The sequence below is a fragment of the Notamacropus eugenii genome, chromosome 1 (assembly GCF_028372415.1).
Source record: "Notamacropus eugenii isolate mMacEug1 chromosome 1, mMacEug1.pri_v2, whole genome shotgun sequence".
NCBI classification, from domain to species: Eukaryota; Metazoa; Chordata; class Mammalia; order Diprotodontia; family Macropodidae; genus Notamacropus; species Notamacropus eugenii.
In genome coordinates, this window is record NC_092872.1 from 90,161,849 (window position 1) to 90,180,791 (window position 18,943).

At 41.4% G+C, this 18,943-nt stretch overlaps 1 protein-coding gene across 2 annotated transcripts in view; it reads right to left on the minus strand.

Moving 5' to 3' along the window:
- Positions 1–2,980: 2,980 nt before the first annotated feature.
- EMP2 (epithelial membrane protein 2) overlaps positions 2,981–18,943 on the minus strand; it is a 57,667-nt gene continuing 41,704 nt past the window's right edge. For both annotated transcript variants that reach the window (XM_072609061.1, XM_072609051.1), the window contains exons 2-5: positions 12,797–12,923; positions 9,622–9,712; positions 6,208–6,354; positions 2,981–3,188 (exon numbers count right to left, since the gene is read on the minus strand). In XM_072609061.1, the coding sequence (XP_072465162.1) occupies positions 3,001–3,188; positions 6,208–6,354; positions 9,622–9,712; positions 12,797–12,874 (504 nt within the window). In that variant the 5' untranslated portion in view covers positions 12,875–12,923 and the 3' untranslated portion in view covers positions 2,981–3,000. The remainder of the gene's footprint in view (positions 3,189–6,207; positions 6,355–9,621; positions 9,713–12,796; positions 12,924–18,943) is intronic.

Here is an 18,943-nt window from a genome sequence, read left to right on the forward strand (position 1 = left end):
AATAGAAAGTGTGTGTGTGTGTTTGATTTGGTCCTAATATAGACAGCCTGGCATCATGATTAGAATGCTGGGGCTTGAGTCAGATCCTGCCTGTGGCAATGTATATCCCTGGGGAAGCCTCTTAACCACCGTGTGTTTCCACCAACTCTTTAATTTTCTAAGTCATAGGCAGATTGTGACCTGCTTTGATGGAGGGAGTTCTCACACTGGGACAGCTGACAGAGGTGGCACTAGTTTTCACTCCGAGTTGATAGAATAATTTGGCAATTAGTATCAAGTAACCACAGTCAATCCTGCCCAGCGGAACATTTTCTTTTCCTTTATCGTTACATCACAGATAAGTTAAATTCCTCGCCTTTGATCCTGTTGCTTTTCTCAACCCTCACAAATGTCAATCATTGCATTTTGGGAAGAAAGTTTGTTTCTTCTCTCAAGAAACTTGGCTTCCTAGAAGGATGTGGATACTGCAACACTGTCAAATGCACCCAATAATTTTCAGATTGTATTTAAGATACTTAATACTCCACTAAAAAGACTATTCCAGCTCCCTATTATAGAGATGCCATCTTTAACCCTAAGATAGAAATAGAAAGCTTAGTGAGTCCTTTAGCCTAATTTCCCTGCATGAATCCCTTCATAAGTCAAGATCCATCCACAAACAACATTCTTCAAACTCCAAAAACTGTGATTCTCCTGCTATCGGACAGTTGATAAATCCACTATAATTTTACACCCTGATAGTTTCCCTGTGATTCCCATGTGGTCTTCACTTGAGTCACTTAGGTGAGACAGGGTCCCATTGCTACCCAAATCGGAGGTGGATGGACAGCCAAGCTCTTCTCTTCTCACCTCCTTCTGTGTTGATCTGACTATGTATATAGATCACCATTACATTAAGCAAAATGGAAAATACAAAAAGCTACATTTAAATAACATCCATGGTGTATCAAGACAGACCAATGACAGAATGTGGTGAGGTTAGAGAAACACCGCCCCTCAAGTCCTGAGTGAGAGAGAAATGCATTCACACACACACACACACACAGGCACACACACATCCATACACACATGTGTACAAGTGGACACACATATATACCTTCTTTTAAAAAAAGAAGGGAAAAGGAAGTTGCCACACAGGTGAAGGCCTAGGCTCATCTGGTGATTTCCTGTGTCTTTAAGTCACACCTCAAACCTAACGCTATTTATATATAAATATTAAAAATCCCCAAACGAAACAACCCCCCCTCCCCACCCCTGCCACTAACCTACTCATCTGTTGTCAAGAACATTAAATCTTCAATGGAAGATTATGCAAAGTATTATATGTGTGTAACAGATACAGTACAAGGCTTACTAAATGCCATTGGAGTGAGTCAAAGACAGCTATATTTAGGCTCATCTAAATACAGGCGGTAGCATTGAAAGATACGCATACTCTCTAGATTTATTCACTGAGGAGACTGAAGGGCAGCTGGTTGTATGTTATTTAGGGAATGACGTCCAGCTACTGGATTTGGGCAACCTGCTGCTTTCTTTCCTCTTATCTTCCACTGATAATTTTTTAGCTGTTAAAGAGGTTTGCCATAGGGCAGGCCCGGCAGGGATCCAAAGGGATGTACCAATCTTCTCATTTTAGTTACTTACTTAATCAGTCGCCCAGGGGTAGGAGGGGAAGGGGCGAGATGGGAAAGGGAGGGAAGCTTGAAACCCTTGGCTCTAGGAAGGTTTGGGCTCACACAGCACAGCTGGCCATTATGTATGGCTTTGACCTTCCTTTCCAGGGATTCAGGAAGGGAGGCACTTGCTCTTCTCCTAGATTACCAGCGGAGGGAGCAATATCTCATGTACTCCATCTCCATATCTTTTAAGAGATTCATTCAACCACAACAACTCTGGACTGTTTCCTTTAGGTGATCCGGATGGGGGAGATAAATGAATCCTGAAAACTTCCAGAAAAACCACTTCAAGCCCAAAACTGAGCAAGTTAAGAGAAAGCAAACTCCTGCTAAGAATACTGAGATGACATTTGGAGTTAGATCTGCCAAGAGTTGGGGGGAGGCGGGGTGACCAAACTTTGACCAACAGGACTTGCCAGGAGTAGTCCACTGGTTCTCACCTGAGGGCTATTCCACTTCCCCACCCTCACTTGCTAAGGTGATGACATTGTTGGTAACTTCTCAAAGCTGCTCTGCACAACTAGCATGAAAATGAAAAGAATTGTCTCTAGGGTCTGCAGAAATCAAGGCTGATTTTTTTCAAAGCAAGTGGTTTTCCCAGCAAGAGCCATTGCATTTTACTTTACAAATTCACAAGCCACCACAGGATCGACTTGAACCTTATGGTTAGCGGACACATGCACACACACACACATGCACACACACACACATACACACACACGTGCACACACGCATGCACACACACACACACACACACACAGAAAATAGACAAACCAACCAACACTGGCCTTTGCAAATTTCTACTATGACTATGAGGGCTAAAGGTGCCATCTGGCCTTCATTCTTTGGTTTTGCGGTTACCATTGCTTCCCCCTACCCATCTGATTCCATTTTCTGCCTCTATGGCCCATATCAAGTCATACAAGGATAAGAACCTTGGCAGAGGAGAGGACAGCACTGACTTGTCATGTATACTGTGACAATGAGCCCTGCTGGATGAGGAAAGGAAAGGGGTTTGTTAGTATCTGGTTGCATCCAATCACAGGCACGGTCAGGTTAAGAAACATCATGCTGAGGAAATCAGATTGTTAGCTTGTCTTGCTCAACCTCTTGGTTGGCCAAGTGTTCCAGAATACTGTCTGTTCTTTTTCATAGTCTTTCTATCAGATACCAAGGATGAAGAACCTTTCTTTTTCTTATTTTTTTTCGCTTTTCAAAGAAACAATACTTTTGCTACAAAACAAAAAAAAAAAAGATTATATACAAATTGGTTATTGGAATTTGGGTTCTCTACTATAGTGATGGAAAGTTAGCTCTGGTGGTTTTATTTACGCTTTCTCAGTATTAGGTACATTATGCCACTGATCAGAGTAAAGGCAAATGCAACCCAGGCCAAGATGAAGGAATAGCCATAGTTCCCTTCAGGAATTCCTTGATAATACTCGTCATTATCACGATGGATTTGTTCACGTTGGTTTGTATAAATGGATGCAGCAATCATGACACACAGGCCTGCCAGGGGGAAAAACAAAGAAGGAAATAAGTTGCTAGGAAAAAAATTTATGTTCTACAACCAAATGGAGAACCCATCCCATTCCCTAGCCCTACTTGTGAATAACTTTATTATGGTGACCTATGACATCAGGAACAATTTTGTGGGTTCTTGCTTCTCTGGTTTATCAAGAGAAATTGAAGTGTTATTAAACAGAGATAAATATATCTTCAATAGCTCCCTATTGCTTCTAGGACAAAATACAAGGCTCTTCACAATCTGGGTCCTGCCTCCCTTCCTTCCTTCTTCTCTCTCTCCTTCCCTTCCCTTTTCCTTCCTTTCCTTCTTTTCTTTCTTCCTTCCAGAGCTTGAGCCAAGGCCTTTTTTACTCTAAGGGCAACCCTCTACCCACTATACTATGTTGCCTTTCTCTTTGCACATACTGTAGTGTGTGTGTGTGTGTGTGTGTGTGTGTGTGTGTGTGTGTGTCCTTCATTGCCAAAGAAGACCATGCCATCAGAGAAATAATGACATGACTTGAACTTGACTTTATTTTGAGTGAGGGAGGGCTGTGCAGGTCACCAGCCTCACTTCTCCTCCAGAGTCATCTGATTCCAGTGACCAGATATTCCTCAGGATGACTGGAGATGACCCAGGATGAGGCAGTTGGAGTTAAGTGACTTGCCCAAGGTCACATAGCTAGTGAGGGTCAAGTGTCTGAGGTGAGATTTGAACTCAGATCCTCCTGACTCCTGCACTGGTGCTCCATCCACTGCACCACCTAGCTACCACATGTTGTAGTAGGCACTTAGTAAATGCTAGTTGGATTTTGCTGAATCTCAAGAACTAATCAAGAGTCCATCCCTATAGGGGTCCAAATAAGACTCCCTACTTCTCTCTGATGCTAGTTTTTCCCCTTTTTCCTTTTCTTTTTTACTGGAGAAAAAGTCCAGTAACCTCATTCTCAGAAGAGTGTGATAGATTCATTTTGGCTATACAGAGAGTATGATACATGTGGACTTGACCACAGATTAGGTCCCCGTGAAGGTAAGAAAGTATCTTTGGGGATACAAGGAAGTTTTTTTTTTCATATACATTTATTTATTTTCAGTTTTCAACATTCACTTCCATAAACTTTCGAATTTCAGATTTTCTCCTCCCTACCCCCACCCCAGGACAGCATGTATTCTGATTGCCCTTTCTTCCAATCTGCCCTCCCTTCTGTTACTCCCTCCTCCCACTTTATCCCCTTCCCTTCTATTTTCCTGTAGGGTAAGACAGATTTCTATGCCCGATTGTTTATATATGTTATTTCCTAGTTGCACGTAAAAACAACTGCTAATATTCATTTTTAAGCTTTGAGTTCCACATTCTCTCCCTTCTATCCTACCCACCCACCCTCATTGAGAAGGCAAGCAATTCCATATGGGTTATACATGTGTAGTCATCCAAAACACTTCCATAACAGGCAGATTATGAAAGACTAACTATATTTCCCTCTATCCTGTCCTGCCCTCTATTTATTCTTTTCTCTTCTTTGACCTGTGCCTCTACCAAAGTGTTTGCTTCTGATTACCCCTTCCCTCAATCTGCCATCCCTTCTATTATCCCCTCTCTCTTATCCCCTTCTCCCCTGCTTTCCTGTAAGGTAAGATAAACTTTCATATCCAACTGAGTATGCATGTTATTCCCTTACAAGAAAATATTTTTTAAGTGATGACTAGGGCTACTAAGGACATTAGTCTTATCCAAGATGTTAGAATGGGTAGGCATGACCAGGAGACCAGTTAATTCAGAATTTAAAAGCACATTTGAGGGATCAAGTAACCTTGGAATGCTGAACTTTGGACAGGGAGAGAGGTCTCAAAAGGAGACAGAAACATATGTGAGCTTTTCACATGGGGAAGGTTTAATAAATATCCATAAAGAATGACAAGCAAACATCACCAGGAGGGAACACAAAACCTCTTCATTCTATTTCATTTTGAAAAGATTCCTGAATCAGAAAATTGACTTGTACTGAACACAACCTGCTGATTTCAGACAGAAATGTGATCATTTTCTGCCTTGGAGTTAAAAGTTGCTGCATGGTATAAGGGTAGGATTATTAACTCTTTTTGTATCATGGACTGATTTGTCAGTCTTGGAAGCCTTCTCCTCAGAATATTGTTGATTTAGAAATTAATAAACAAAGGAAATGCTAAATTTCAGCTAGAGGTTAGTGAAAACAAAGACGTGATTTTTTTTTTCTTAACCAAGTTCATCTTTCCTCTGAAATCTATCCATGGACCCCTTCAAGATCCATGAACCCCAGGGTAGAAGGTCTACCTCAGTATAGGATCTAACCAGTTGTACCAATGAAATCTAGTTCCAGAAATGGGGCAGACCAGGCCAAAAGTACATGCTTTTCATGCCCCTAATGAAATCTTTCTCTTCATTCAAGATTCAAGCCTTCTCCATGAAGAACTTTCCTTGGTCTTTCAGCTAAACATTATCCCTCAGTTGTAGAGTCCTCCTTTACTCTTATCACATTCATCCTTGTATCATAAATATGTTTGTATCTTTGTACCTATCTTATTTCCTTTTTGTGACTATAAATCTACTTGAGATCATAGAATGTGTTATTTTTCATCTGTGTGTCCCTAATATCTAGCAAAATGTCCTTTACATAACAGTTAACTATTTATAATATATTATTATAAGTATATATTATATTATAATTATATACAATAATAAAATAATAATAAATTAACTAATTAATAAAGTTAACAAAATAGTAAAAATTTATTGCATTGAAGAAAAAGTTCAGTGAAAGCAAGGCAGTTTTTGGAATAGGTCAAGGTCTAGAAGGTTTAGGCTTTTCTATGAGGCCCCCAATAACCGTCGTTCATTGAAACCCATGGTTTCCTGTGGGAGATTGATTTCACAGTCATGCATAAATCTCAGCTTCCCATCCTTTCTGTCATCTTTATGACTTATAAAAAGTATGTAGCTGGAAATATTGACTATCTTTCCCTCATGACCCATGGTTTCACTTACATGACAGTAGCTGGATAATTGAAGTTAGAACAAATCTCTCTCCTTGCTTCAGGCGGAAGAGTTGGAGCACAAAAATAAAGAGGGCTATGCAGCAGAGGATGGTGGAGAGGATCATGGTGGCTTGAACGGCTTGGATAGTGGCATAACCTGGGAAGAAGACAAAGGCTAACTCACAACTTGCTTTCCTTTGGCTGGTTGCAGTCCTACCCTTATAAATCTTAGGGTCAAAATGAGATCCTCCTTCAGGTTAAATTGTAAATGTTCTTGGAGAGGGTCAAGCCTTTATCAGTTAGTTACCTATGAAGATGTTCACTCTGGATTTCTCACCACCTTGTTCGTTTTTACTACACCTCCATTCTCCCTGCCTTTGTCATATAGAATCACAAAATATTAGAATTGGAAGTTTAACAACCAGCTCTCTGGGGAGAAAAATGTACCCAAAGACATACTTTTAAGTTTAATCTGCACTACAGACATTTTCTCCATCACTTTCTTAAAGTCTACCAGGGGTGGGACACCTGCGGCCTCAAGATCACATGTGGCCTTCGAGGTCCTTGGGTATGACCTTTTGACCAAGTCCAAGTTTTACAGAACAGATCTTGTTATTCAGGGGATTTGTTCTGTAAAGTTTGGATTCAGTGAAAGGGCCACACTTGAGGACTATCAATTGACTGTCAAACAACGAAATAATGATTTGTGGTGTTGGCCATTTTCAAGGTGTAAATGCTCACTCTGAAAATTTAACAATCAGCTCACAAGGTATTTCTAGCAGGTTCTAGCATCCTAATGCATGGACCCTTTTGTAATCTGGAGTAGCATATAGCCCCTTCTCAGAATCTTTTTAAATGTGTAAAATGAAATTCATCAGATTACAAAGGAAACCAGTTATAGTGAAATATAGTTGAACAAAATATATTTTTTAAAAGTTCGTGGACCCCAGGTGAAGAGCCCCAATATAGTAATTTTATAAAGCACTTTACATGTATTATTCCTTCCATTGGATCCTTAATAACCCTGTGAAGTAGGGGCTATTATTATCCCCATTTTCAGATGTGAAAACTGAGGGTGAAAAGGTGGTGACTCACTCAGGGTCACATAGAGCAAAGTGTCTTGTGAAAAGGAGGGAATTTTAACAGGCAAAGACAGAGTAGACGCAACGGGGGCTACTGAGAGAGGATAGGATATTCCAGAAATAGAGGTAAAGCATGATAACTGTTTGAAAAGAACACTGGCCTTTGAGTGAGATGACCTGAGTTCAAGTGTGAATTCTACCTCGGTGACAAAGATTTATTAAATTCCTATTGTTCTCAAACCTTGGGCAAGTTACTTCATTTTTCTGGGCATCAGTTTCTCTATCTGTAAAATGAGGGAATTAGTTTAGGTCAGACTAATTAGACACGGACAGCTAGGTGGCATGGTAGGTGGAACTCTGGACGTGTTCTTCTAACATGGTTCTGTCATCAGACATTGCTTTGAAATTGATGGTTCAAGAAAGACTAAGGTTCCTCATTTGGATTAGGCCAAGGACTTCAGACTAATGCACTAATCTAATATTGTTTTGGAACATGTAAAGATTAAAAGTGGAAGAATTTGAAATTTTGAAACAATGGAATTTGACATAGGGTGGGATATGAACCCAGACAAAGCTGCATAAAGTCTTGGTGTAATGTTGATATCCTATCCCAAGTGGTTCCCATTCAGCCTTTCTGAGGAAGTTTGGAGCAAGGAGAATTCTGACTAATTAGGGCTGACCTTACACGAAAGTCCAAGGAGACCAAAACCTTAAAACCATAAGGTCATTCTTTCTGCCACCTGAAGCGCTTCCCCAGCTTCCTTCTCCCTCAGACCTTTGCACAGATGTTTTCTCTTCACAGATAGAAATCAGATTTAAAATGTAAATACCCTTGGAAGAGGGTACTAAGGGGCAAATGACTGATATGTACCTCCTTTCTCACAGTGGATTTTAGTAATGTGTACAGAGAAAGAAGGTCTGAAGTCACAGACCTCTTTAAGGGATGGGTTAGGGGAGGAGATATGATAGAGGGTAAAAAAGGCTCGAAAATGGAGGGAGTGTGGTATAGTTTAAAGAAAAGTCACTCTCAGGTCAGAGGACTCAGGCTTATTTCATGCCTCTGATGCCTGCTGTTTGTGTGGTCTTAGACAAGACACCTAACCTCTCGGCCTCAGTTTACTCACATGTAAAATGGGAGGGTGAGATGAGATGACTTCTAAGGTCTCTTCTGGTTCTAGCTCTCTGAATTTTGCTGAAGTACCTTCAGGCCCCTTGCAGACCTTCTCCCTTATTGTGCCATCTTTGGTCTCACCTTAGCCTATTATGTCCTGCTCCAGTGTGAGTTTCCCAAGGTAGGCTAGCCTAATGACCATTATGCCAGAGATGAAGGGGAAGATCAAGCAGTTGAAAATAAAACACAACAGTTTTTTTCAATGTAGACCACCCCACACACATGTTTTTTAATTAGGTACTTATAGAGGGGACAGCCAGGTGGCAATACCAGAGTATCAGGTCTGAAGTCAGGAAGATTCATCTTGGTGAGTTTAAAAACTGGCCTCAGATATATATGACTCTGGTTGAGTCACTTAACTCTTTGTCTCAGTTTCCTCATCTGTAAAATGAGCCAGAGAAGGAAATGGCAAACCACTCCAGTATCTTTGCCAAGAAAACCCCCAATGGGGTCACAGCTGAAAAATGACTGAACAACTGAAACTTAGAGGCAGCGTGTGTTGGGCTTGGAATCAGGAAGACCTGGGTTCAAGTTCTGCTTCTGAAACTAGCTGTGCCAGTCATCAGGAAAGTCACTCAATATTCCTAAGCCCCAGTTTCTGCATCTGTAAAACTGGATAAATTATCTGTAGTACTGTCCACCGCTGATCTGTCGTACTAGCTATGTGACCACGGGTAGATCAATTAGCAAGCATGTAAATGTGTCATATGCCAGGCACTGTGCTGGCAATACAAATACGATGTATGAAGCAATCCCTACCCACAAAGAGCCTGCCTTCTAATAGAGGAGACAATGGGGACACAAATCCATGCAGAGAATAAGTATAAAAGAATAAATACAAAGTGGCTAAATACAAGGTGCTTGGGGGGTGATATTCAGGAAAAGTTGTATATAGATATATGATGGTGCTTGAACTGTGTTTTAAATGAAGAAAGGGATTCTCTGAGGTAGAGGAAGTGAGAAGAAAGTACACTCCAGGCTTAAAGGCTGGCCAGTGTCAAGGCACAGAGATGGGAGTTGAATTAACCTCAATGAACCTCAGTTTCTTCTGATAGCTGCAGAACCCACCTCAGAGTAAGGCTCCCATGAGATAATGTATGTGAAGGGCTTTCCAAACTCTCAAACACTATTCAATGTCAGTTATAATTACAAGAAACAGCATACTACTCACCCTTTAAGTCATCACCAATTTCTGTACAATTAGTGTTGTTGCGACATACTCTCCAGATGTCTGTGAAAAATTCGTCTCCTACCCACCAGGCCTGTAACACACAACAGAAATATAGAAAAGGTTCGTGCAGTAAAAGTCATCCTGTGTGATGACGTCAGGGAGCTGCCCACACGTCGCCAGCCTAATTCAAGTCAAAGGCTTTTGTTCTTTGCTGGTGCTGTTTTCCACCTCCTCCCTGAATGTTAATCAGTGGTGGTGTTCGTGGGTTTCACTTTTTCTGAACAACTGCTACCCCAGCTCCCAAAGATGGGACTTGGGAGCCCCAGTGGATTGTTCTAAGATCAGAAAGGGATAGTCCAAATAAGAACTCAGTAACATTAAGTCTTTCATAGCTCTTGGGGCCTTGGGTACCATCCCTAGCAGTCTGGATAGTTAATTCTGTCAGGACAAAATCCTTGCCTACAGATACATGCTTAGAAGAGCTCTTCCCAGTACTTCTGGGAGTCAAGAGAAAGAGGCTTGAGACATAGAAATTCCTGATATTATAAAGACACAGAAAGGTTAAATAACTTGTCCAAGTTCACAAAGCCAGTAAGTGACAGAAGCAAGCCCTGAACTTGTCATAATTTTTATTTCAAGTGATAGTCTTTCTTCCCCCAGCACCCTTGTGGAGAAGACAGTTGCCTATCTAGGACAGTTGTGTGTTCATCCTTCGTTGCCAAAGAAGAACATGCCATCAGAGAAATGATGACATGACTTGGAGTTGACTTTGTTTTGAGTGAGGGAGGGCTGTGCAGGTCACCAGCCTCACTTCTCCTCCAGAGCCATCTGAATCCGGTGACCAGATATTCATCAGGATGACTGAAGATGACCCAGGATGAGGCAATTGGGGTTAAGTGACTTGCCCAAGGTCACACAGCTAATGAGTGTCAAGTGTCTGAGGTGAGATTTGAACTCAGGTCCTTCTGACTCATTCCCTGATGCTCTATCCACTGCACCACCTGGCTGCCCCTATCTAGTACAGTATGAAGATTTTGAAAGATCTATCTACCTCTCAGAGCCTCAGTTTCCTCATCTGCCTAATGGGGGTAATGATATTAATTGCTGTACTCTACCTAATAAGCAGTTGGGTAGCACAGTGGATAGCATCAGGCCTGGAGTCAGGAAAACTCATTTTCCTAAGTTCACATATGGTTTCAGACACTTACTAGTTGTGTGACCCCGGACATGTCATTTAACCCTACTTGCCTCAGTTTCTTTAAATGTAAAATGAGCTGGAGAAGGAAATGGCAAACCACTCCAATTTCCAAGAAAATCTCAAATGGGGTCATGAAGAAACGGACACAACTGCATAACAAAACCATAATCCCACCTAACAAGTTTGTTTTGGGGAATGTGCTATACAGTCATATAGAAATATGGGGTGTGGTTGCCCCCAAGATGTGGAATTTCTAGGGGCCTAAAATTCTTCAACACTATAGCATACATGTAAATGTAAATTCATTTCACAGAGTAGTTAGGGTCCTATCCTAAGGGTTGGGAAATAGGATAGGGATGCAGACTGACTGGATGAGGGCCTCTTTTGCCCAGGGAAAGGGAAACACGAAGAGTGAGACAGAATGATCTGTTGTTGTAACTTGTTCTTTGTTTTCAAAACAGGACCAATGATATCACAGGGGATGTCTTGACTTGTGGGTGAACTGGATTTAAGTGAGGCAGAGTCGCACAAATTTGTCAGCCTTACTCTCCCAGAGTAATTGAAGTCCAATGGCAAGGCAAAAGTCAGGATGATGACCTCTGATGCAGTGGATGGCCTTGGCAACTTTGATATCTGACCAAGCTCTGAGTGCTCCACAGAACCTACTTCAGTTACCTTCGTGGCTGTTGGGACAAATTGTTCTTATCCACCCATTCCACCAGGGGAAGTCTCCCCGTGCTTGAGGTAGACACCCCCTTAACTCAATGATGGGATTGTGGCCTGTCAGTTACCCTCAACCCAATTTAGCCCATCTGTCAAGACGGTTTCTGGAGTGTGACAGCTTCTTGGAGCCACAGGTAAGGGTTGGGTGCCTAGTGAATACCAAAGGTGGCTGAGCAGCCCTGACACCAGAGGTGTTAGTCCTCCTTGAACACTATCCATGAGGGCGGTTCCTGACTCCAGAGAAATTCTACCAACCCTTATGTTTAGTCTTATCTGCTTACCCAAAGGTTGGTACGCTCATAAAAGCCTCTAACTTCCTTCATCTATCTCAATACGCTATCCCACAGTCTCCCAATATCTGTGGGACATCCAGAACCAGTCAGCTGCTTGGATGAGCCAATTTCTGGGATTCATTTAGACTTTTATGTCCCTGGTTTTCTTTGCACCAGGCCAAAGTGGGAGTGCCAGGAAAATGAAAAGCATACACGTTTTACACCCATCTTGCATGTGTGTTCATTAGCGCACTGCACAATTGTGTCAGGCAGCTAGGTAGAGTACTGGGCTTGGAATCAGGACTTTTCCAGAGTTTCAATCTAGCCTCAGACACTTACTGGCTGTGTGACCATAAGCAAGTCCCTTAACCCTCTTTTCCTCAGTTTTCTCATCTGTTAAATGAGGTAGAGAGGGGAAGCAGCAAAGCACTCCAGTATCTTTGCCAAGAAAACCCCAAATGGAGTCATGAAGAGTCAGACATAACTGGAAACAACTCAACAATAATCCAGTGTAAGCCAATGATAATCAACTTAAGACCGCTCTGCTTGCATCTCTATTTCTTGAATTCCCAAATGTGACTAGCTAAGTTGGGCAGGTTTTCATTTTGACCAAGAGACAGGAAAAGTGCATGAATGAGGCATTGCTGGGAAAGACAAGCTGAGGCAGAATGCCCCAGGGAAAATCCTTGGCTGAGAGGAGGCAATGTGAGACATTGGGGTGCGCCTGGAGCAAGGAGGTGGATTGCTAAAACAAATTATTGTCACTTTGTCCTCCTACCCATGACTGTCCTCAAGACTTGCCATACTTTATCCTGTAACTAGGAGAGACCTGGGATAAGCAAATAAATACCTACACAAGAAGGGATTTCTTACTCAGTGGGAAGTTGCTAAGACCCTTTCTAAGTCTAAATTCTATGAGTCTGTGATTCTGGGCTTTGATGACTGTAGTTGGGAGGTCAGAGCATAGGAGAAAGGAACTTACGTTGTCGATGGTGGCGATGAACAGCAGTGCTGCCGAAGTGATGTGAAACACGATGATGAAAGCCAGAAGCACCAACATTCTCACAGTGGGGGTGGGGAAGGAGATCCCCTTCCAAATCAAGGCAAAGCTGTATAAACAAAGCAAACAAATCCAAGTCCATGAGCACACTTTTAAAAATAAGATTCTTTCACACACCTCTTGCCTTTCCACAGAGAAGTAGGAATTAGAATCCCATATAAGCTGTTAGATGCCATCTTTTTTTAAATCAGTTTTGCGTAACTGCTTTTCTTTATTACAAGGGACAATTCAGTATGATACAGGATGTGTTCATCAGGAGAAAATTCTAGTATAAAAACAAGGGCATTAAAGAAAACTTAAAAACTTAGAAAATGAAAACTCTTTCAATGGGATTGTAGGCAACCAATCATTTTGTATCTTATACTTCTTAATATTTTATATTTGTATTTATAATTTGTATTTAAGTATTTTGTATTTCTTAAACTAGAAATTCCACAGGTCAAGTCAGGTCCCCCACAAGAAAGACGCTCATATTTAATTTACAATTAAGCCCATCTCCCAATTGTTCCTCATGGATGACAAAGAGGAAGGACGATTTAAATATTTAGACTTAGAATTATCTCTCTTCCTTTGTTCTTGAAAAAAACCAATGACATCAGGAGAGTGATGTCTTGACTTACAAGTGAATTGGATTTAAATGAGGCAGAGCTGTGCAAAGTCATCAGCCCCACTAACTTCTCCAGAATCATTGGCGTCCAGTACCAGGGCACAGGTCAGGAAAACTGGCAATGACTCCAAAGCTAAAGGTTTTGCCTACATCTCAATTTGTCTGAGGCAATGTCCATTCAGCAATTAAAGGCTAGGTAAGAATTCTTAGACTTAGAAATGTGTTATACCTCACTTCAGATTTACAAGCACCACAAAAACAATAGGCCACCAACCAAAGAGAGATAAATGCTGCTGATATACCTCCTTAATGTCCATTTGGTGGGCATATGCCTTGGTTTACTTTTCTAAGCCTGAGGATATAGTCTATAAGCATCCACTCACATCCTCTCGCTCAATTCCCCTTGTGACCAGTGACACATCTCTATATGATAGAAGCCCAGAGCTAAGGATCCTGTCCTTGGTCAGGAAATAGAACAAGTCCTCCCCTCCTCCCCCACAGGTGCTCTGCATACTAACCATCAGTTGACTAACTACCAGTAGTCAGTGTAGGAAAATCCTCCATTGGATATGACCTGACCCACTGTACGTTCTTCCTTTGGAGGATACAACAGTTTGGCTAATAGACACTCTCATCTTTCAAAATTAAAGAGTCCTTTCTTGAGAAAAAGTTTTAGAACAATCTACTATGCAAAACATTCAAGGAGATGTAGGGCTAGTCCCAATGAAAGAGACTCTAGGGTCAGTTGCCGTCATGGTGAATGCCAGATTCCTCAATAAAGAATTTGGTGAGGCCAACCGCCAACTTAAGAGGCCAGGGTAACTCGAGCACCCCACACAAAGGAAAATCATAGTCTATGTGATGATGAAAATGATTTTTCAAGGAAAGAGCTCTCTTCTCCTCCTTTCAAGTTGTTAAATAGGGAAATGAAAAAGTCAACATCCTTCCAAGAGACTGAATGCATGTGTGCATCAAACCTAAACAGTTAGAGATAACAGTGGATAAAACCCTATCAATAACGTACCTGACAGAGTGCCAAGTGTCAGAAGATATGATTTAATTTTCATTTATCTGTCATTGTGTTACATTTCTGGCAGCCTGCCTGGCAAGGCTTGAATACCAATGGAGAGGGGAAACTGAAAGCAAGAAAATCAGTCAAGTGACTAACTCTAGCCACATACTGCTGGCAAGGTTCAGGAGTATGGGCACCATCTTCATCCTATTAATCCTTGATCAGAAATCTTCGGTGGCTACAGGAAATTGATGTGAAATTTCTTAGCTTGGCGTTTGAAGTCCCTGACCATCTCACCTCACCAGGCCTTATCCTTGTCTTAGAGGCACCCTTAGAGGCACAGTAGATAAGCCTGAAAGCAGGAAGACCTGAGAACTTACTAGCCATATGACCTTATGGAAGTCACTTTGCAACTGTCTGCCTCAATTTCCTCAACTGTAAAATAATTGTATATATACATATAAACACAAATTGTAAAAAAAAAAAAAAATACCTCTCAGGGTTGTGTGCATCTAATGAGATCCAGTGCTTAGCACAGTGACTGGCACACAGTAGGTGCTTAATAAGCATTTATTTCCTTCCCTTCCCTCCCCCTATACAAACTTTCCATTCCAGTTTCTACTCATTGTACTGTTGGGGCAGCTAGGTGGTGCAGTGGATAGAGCACCAGTGCAGGAGTCAGGAAGACCTGAGTTCAAAATCTCACCTGACACTTGACACTCACTAGCTATGTGACCTTGGGCAAGTCACTTAACCCCAATTGCCTCATCCTGGGTCATCTCCAGTCATCCTGATGAATATCAGGTCACTGGATTCAGATGGCTCTGGAGGAGAAGTGAGGCTGGTGACCTGCACAGCCCTCCCTCACTCAAAACAAAGTCAAGTGCAAGTCATGTCATCATTTCTCTGATGGCATGGTCTTCTTTGGCAACGAAGGATGAACACACACATTGTACTGTACTCTAAAATTTACTATCACTTTAAGGTCAGGGTTCTCAACCATTTCTCATCAACTTTTTTCTGAACTTTCAGCAGACTTTCCATGATCTCTACTCACCATGAAAGGAAATAAATTCTAGGGTTTGCCATGTATATGCACATAAGAAATAAAATAAAAAATTAATTTTCCATAAAGAAAACTTCATTTGGTACATAATATTTTTAGCATCATGAATGAATGAATAAAATTGTTAAATGTTTAATATGTGCCAAACACCATGCTAAATCCAGGGGATACACATAGAGAAAAATAGACAACCCCTGCTCTATCATAAAGTTGTTCTCTCCCCAATCTTCAATTTTTTTTTTCCCACTGATACTACTACTTTTATACTAATGTAGTAGGATAAGACAGTTATTTACCCAAAACTCCCTATGACCCCTTGACAAGTGTCTCATAACCTTGGGAGCACATGCCCCAGGTTGGGACCCCAGGCTATAAAGTTTGGGTTTGAGTTTGTAAACCCTAGTGAGGCTCTTTTCTAGTAGGAACTATCCTGCATTTGGATTGGCTATCACCAGGTGGTGTCGAGACGTATTACCCTAGAGCAACCACTTAAACTTGCTCCAAGTGTATGGGTAATGAAGGACAAGAATAGTGAGATATCTAATAAATGACTTTGTTTCTAAGAAGTAAAAATATAACTCTGTCAAAACTATAATTTAAGATAGATTATGAAACAATTTTCAAATAAATTCAAAAATTTTGAAGCAAACTGGAACATTTGCAAGGCTCCTTGTGAATGATCCCAAACTTCTCTCTGAAACAAAGCCCAACTTTTTAATACCTGTGTTTAACCAGTGTTATTGAATGTCTCCAAATAATTAAAAATGAGTATCACTCAGAGTATCAGCGACAAAGAGGTGCATGACTGGAGGCAAGTGCAACAGACAATGAATTATGGAAGAGAAAAAGCATAAAAGATGCTGTTCAGGAAACGTGTGATGAAAAGAGAAGAAGCAGCAGCAAGGGATTGGTTACCAATGCACATGTCATTGAGTTCCACAGCACAAAGGTGGCAGAAATACAGTGAAAGCTTCTTAAGAGTAGGAATTCTTCCTTCCTTCCTTCCTTCCTCCCTCCCTCCCTTCCTTCCTTCCTCCCTTCCTTCCTTCCTTCCTTCCTTCCTTCCTTCCTTCCTTCCTTCCTCCCTTCCTTCCCTCCTTTCCTCTCTTCCTTCCTTCCTTCCCTCCTTTCCTCCCTTCCTTTCCTCCTTTCCTCTCTTCCTTCCTTCCTTCCTTCCTTCCTTCCTTCCTTCCTTCCTTCCTTCCTTCCTTCCTTCCTTCCTTCCTTCCTTTTTATTGTATTTGTGACCTCAGTATCTAATACAAAGTAGGTATTTCATAAATACTTCTCAGCTGACTATTATTTGAAAGCCCCCACCATACTGGGTGAACCCTTTGTGGCAAACTTGAGAGCAGCAAATGGGAGAATAGCTAAAAAGAATCCAAAAGTATGAGCAGCTGTAGAAGGGTTGTGATCGGCATTCAAAAGAATGAGCCCACAGGGCCATTTGTATATTTGTAATTCTGAGTACAAATACCTAAGTTACCTTGTAAGTTAGCCACATTCTCCTGCTATACTCCAGATATTTCCAGTTCTTATTGAATGCTGATTCCTTTAAAACCAACTACAACTCATCCTGAATCTTTCCTTAAAACCAAGAACCTTCCAAGGTATCTACATTGCTTACAGTACTTCCTATACTACCTTAGATTTTGGTCTGGGTTGGCATGAAATCTTTTAATTATTTTCTTTAATTACCTTAACTAGAACCTTATCTGTGCCTGTATCCCCCTCCCACAGGGACCTGAACTCCCTGCACCTTCTTTTTTAATGGGGGAGAATTTAGAAGAGGAAGATCTCCCTTCTGACTTGATGGAGATTCTTAGAATTAGAGAATTTTTTTGTTGTTCCTTCATTTTCAGAGGACCAGTGACATCACAGGGTGATGTCTTGACTTGTTTGTGAATAGATTTAAGTGAGGCAGAGTTGAGCAAAGTCATCAGCCTCACTCTTTACAATGTGAGCACTGGAAAGACTCCTAAAGCTAAAGCCAACCCCTTCATTTTATAAATTAAGAAATCAGGGCCCAGAGAGATGAATTAACTTGCTCACGGGGACACAGTTCATGAGTGGCAAAACCAGAATTAGAACCCAGGTCTTTTGAATCCTAGCCCAGTCATCTTTCCACTGGGTTATGCCTTGGTTTCCTTCTGTGTCAAGACCCTGAATGCTCTCTGTTCCTTGTGGCCAACAGAAAAGAGTAGAAAAAAATCATGGGATTAAGTATTGCATTTTTATATACCGCATTACTGTCTTTTTTCCAGTCAGGAGGGAATTTTCTTGATAGCCAAATTTTCTAGTTATTCACTCCCCTTCTTGTGAAACTCATCCTTTGTAGGCCAGTTATTTTGCACAGAGTGGCTAAAAACTAGTCTTTGATCAGTTTAGTATTAGCTTCCAAGCTTCTTCTGAGCTTATGCTAATTCCCTTGCAAATAAAACCACATGGGAGGAAGGGGGAAAAGCTTCCCAATTGAGTTATACAGTGGTTTCCTCAACACCCTCAAGTATCCCACATACAATTTCCAACTTTCCTATCATTCTTCCCACTATTCCGCCTGCCTGGAGCACCCATCTGCTTCTCTTTTATGGTCCAAACCCTACCCATTCTTCAAAGCCAAGAGCAAGCCACACTCTCTCCATGAAGGATTCCAGGTCCACTACAACTCATTCCAGGTCTACTACAACTCACAGTGCTTTCTCCTACCTCTAAATTCCTAGGCTGCTAATTTTTGGTACCACTCATTTGGAACTTGACCCAATATAGCAATGCCTCAGTGGTTGATTCTGCCATGAAGGTGACCTTGGATTCTTAAAGCCTATGCTGACAAATCCCAAACTCTCCCAAAGTCCTAGCAAGCTGAAGAGGCCCAGTGACTTGTATGCCAGCTACCTAAGGGTCAGTTCTGAGAGGTTCATCACCAAAAGGAGCGAAGGTGTCAAAGTCTGGACTGACTCCCTGTTATCTCTAGGATCCAATGACAACTCCTCTAGTTGACATTTAAAGTCCTTCAGAATCTGACTTTAGCTCACAGCCTTATTATATACAATATAATAAGACCAAGCATTAAGCCCAATTCACTCTGGAGCTGATAGATTGGACAATAGGTTCCCCTCCACCTAGCACAGAATGAATGTAAATACTAAATAGTAACTGTTTCTCTTTTACCCAGGAACCCTAAGGGTCTTCCCCTCCCAGTTTGGTTAGTTTTTTTATTAAAGGGGCCATCCTTTGAGTAACTAAGAAGCCTATTCATTGAGTGGGTGTATCTCACTCAAAGTGAGAATGCTATAAGACCTTAACCTGAAAGGGCCAGGGTCCCCTATTGCATCCTACGTCACCTCCAGTTGTCCTGATGAATATGAGGCCACTGGACCCTGATGG